This window comes from Hipposideros armiger, unplaced genomic scaffold (genome assembly GCF_001890085.2).
Source record: "Hipposideros armiger isolate ML-2016 unplaced genomic scaffold, ASM189008v1 scaffold_43, whole genome shotgun sequence".
Lineage (NCBI taxonomy): Eukaryota > Metazoa > Chordata > Mammalia > Chiroptera > Hipposideridae > Hipposideros > Hipposideros armiger.
Genome location: NW_017731393.1, coordinates 1,555,461 through 1,557,376, shown reverse-complemented (window position 1 = coordinate 1,557,376; position 1,916 = coordinate 1,555,461). Strand labels below are relative to the sequence as shown.

Genomic DNA, 1,916 nt, shown 5'->3' with positions numbered 1-1,916 from the left:
AAATAGAGCTTTCTGTGACATGTTGTCCTTCTTTCTGAGGATTTAAATTCTTAACAGCACACTCATAAATAAGTTATATGACAAAGAAGTATAAATATTCTAATCCAGAAGAAAAGCATTTAAGTTCTGTGTTCATCCGTTTGGGCAGTCAGATGGAGTGTATTTATCTTATTCTAGGGATTTATAAACAAACAGTTTATAACCATCAGCCTCCCAGAGTTTATTAAACATCTCATTTCAAATCCTAGTTCAAGCTTGAAACTTTTAACTGAATTCAGATGGTTTGAAATAGGCTTTGAGAGGCCACTTCTCAGGAAGCCCACACCCAGAGTACTGCGAGCTGTGTCCTAATCAGGCAGAAACGGGAAGGCGGAGAAACTTGTCTGATAGTTATCTTCTTTCAGGAAAAAGAAGAATTTATTCACTCAAGACTACAAGCCAAAGGCCTGGCACCGAGAGCTGAGTCAGGTCAGTTCATTTGTCCTTTTCCTGCTAACGTGTTTTTGTTTGAGTAACTAACTACAGGAGGCGATAAGAAGAAAGGGTGTTGTGACAGGCGCTGTGAGGGCGTGTTCAGGGCACATCTCTGTCTTCCTCCTGCCCCTCCTCTCTTTTTAGGTGAAGCCGGACTTCCGGTGTTTCTGGTCATTCTGGTCAATGGCCTCCCTCTGGCCTTTGGACTTTTTTTGAGGTCCCATGGCTGCTGCCACTCCTCGCCCACACCAGCTCCTCTTGCTGGTTTCCTGATCTCAGTTCACGGTCCTGCGGCTCCCATGAGCAGGAGCCTGGGACGGCATCCTTAGGGGCTCTCTCCCGACTTTCATGTCTCCTGCAGGTTTACCTCTGAAGCCCCATGCCCTTTAAGCATTGCTTGAGGTCAGCCCTGCTCATTCTCGTCTATTACAGTAACTTCCTAATTGGTTCCTTGGCCTCCGACCTCTATTCAGGGGTCAGCCAGCTCTTTCTGTACAGGGCTACGTGGTAAGCACTTTAGTCCTTGTGGGCTCTCGGGATCCCCGTTTTACCTGCTCGTCTCTGCTGTTGTGGTTTGAAAGCAGCCACAGGAAAAGGAANCCTCTCCCTGCCGTCCCTTTCTGCAGCCGGTCAGCCTGGCTCCCCACTTCCCCTGCAGCTCTGACCTGCCCACCTGCACCAACGCCTTCCTGTTTTCCCTCCACGTGTAAGTCGTTCTCCAGGACACTCGGCGTGGTCCTGAGAGCTTACGGGAAAATTTAGGAACCTGTCATGGACTAGCAGTTATGTAAAGACACTTGATGGCAGTGACTTCTGGCTGGCCCACAACTCCTGAACTTTCTGATGCTAGTTCATCAAGAATTGCCATATCTCGTTTAACTTCGGTGGGTGTCTCTCCACCAATCGTTCATGTAACCCCAGCTTTTTGAAGATGAAGTGGATTTTAATTGACTTTATCAAGCTGTACTTTATATGCAGTAAAATGAATACACCCATGTTCAGTGTACTTTTAGTGAATTTTGACAAATGTATAAATCCCCGCACCAGTAAGATGGAGACTGTCACTCCAGTCCCCTCACCCTGGCAACTGCTGATCTGGTTACTTTTTCTGACAGTGGAATCACATGGTCTGTCCTGTTGGTGCCCGGCTCTCTCTCTGTGTATTGTGTTGAGTTCCGTCCGCGTGGCATGGCATGGATCAGAGGCCCACCCTATCTGTTCCTGAGCAGTGTTGTGGTTGCTCATGGAGGGAGGGCCTGGGGGAGGAACTCCTGTTCTTGGAGGTGGAAGTCCTGTTCGGTAGAGCTGCTTTTTAGAAAACAAGTATTAAGAGACTTCCAAATTGAGCTGTATTTTTCCTCCATGAGTTTTGGTTACATCGATCCTTCAAAAGACAAATGGGGGTTGGCCAAGTGGCGTGTTGGTTAAGAACTGGCTTGGGA

General features: G+C 47.5%; 1 protein-coding gene across 1 annotated transcript in view; it reads left to right on the top strand.

The window, feature by feature from the left end:
• The window catches only part of COA8 (cytochrome c oxidase assembly factor 8), a 23,477-nt gene that overhangs the window by 8,193 nt on the left and 13,368 nt on the right, over positions 1-1,916 (top strand). Inside the window, exon 3 of the mRNA XM_019639210.1 lies at positions 405-468. Coding sequence (XP_019494755.1) covers positions 405-468 — 64 coding nt within the window. The remainder of the gene's footprint in view (positions 1-404; positions 469-1,916) is intronic.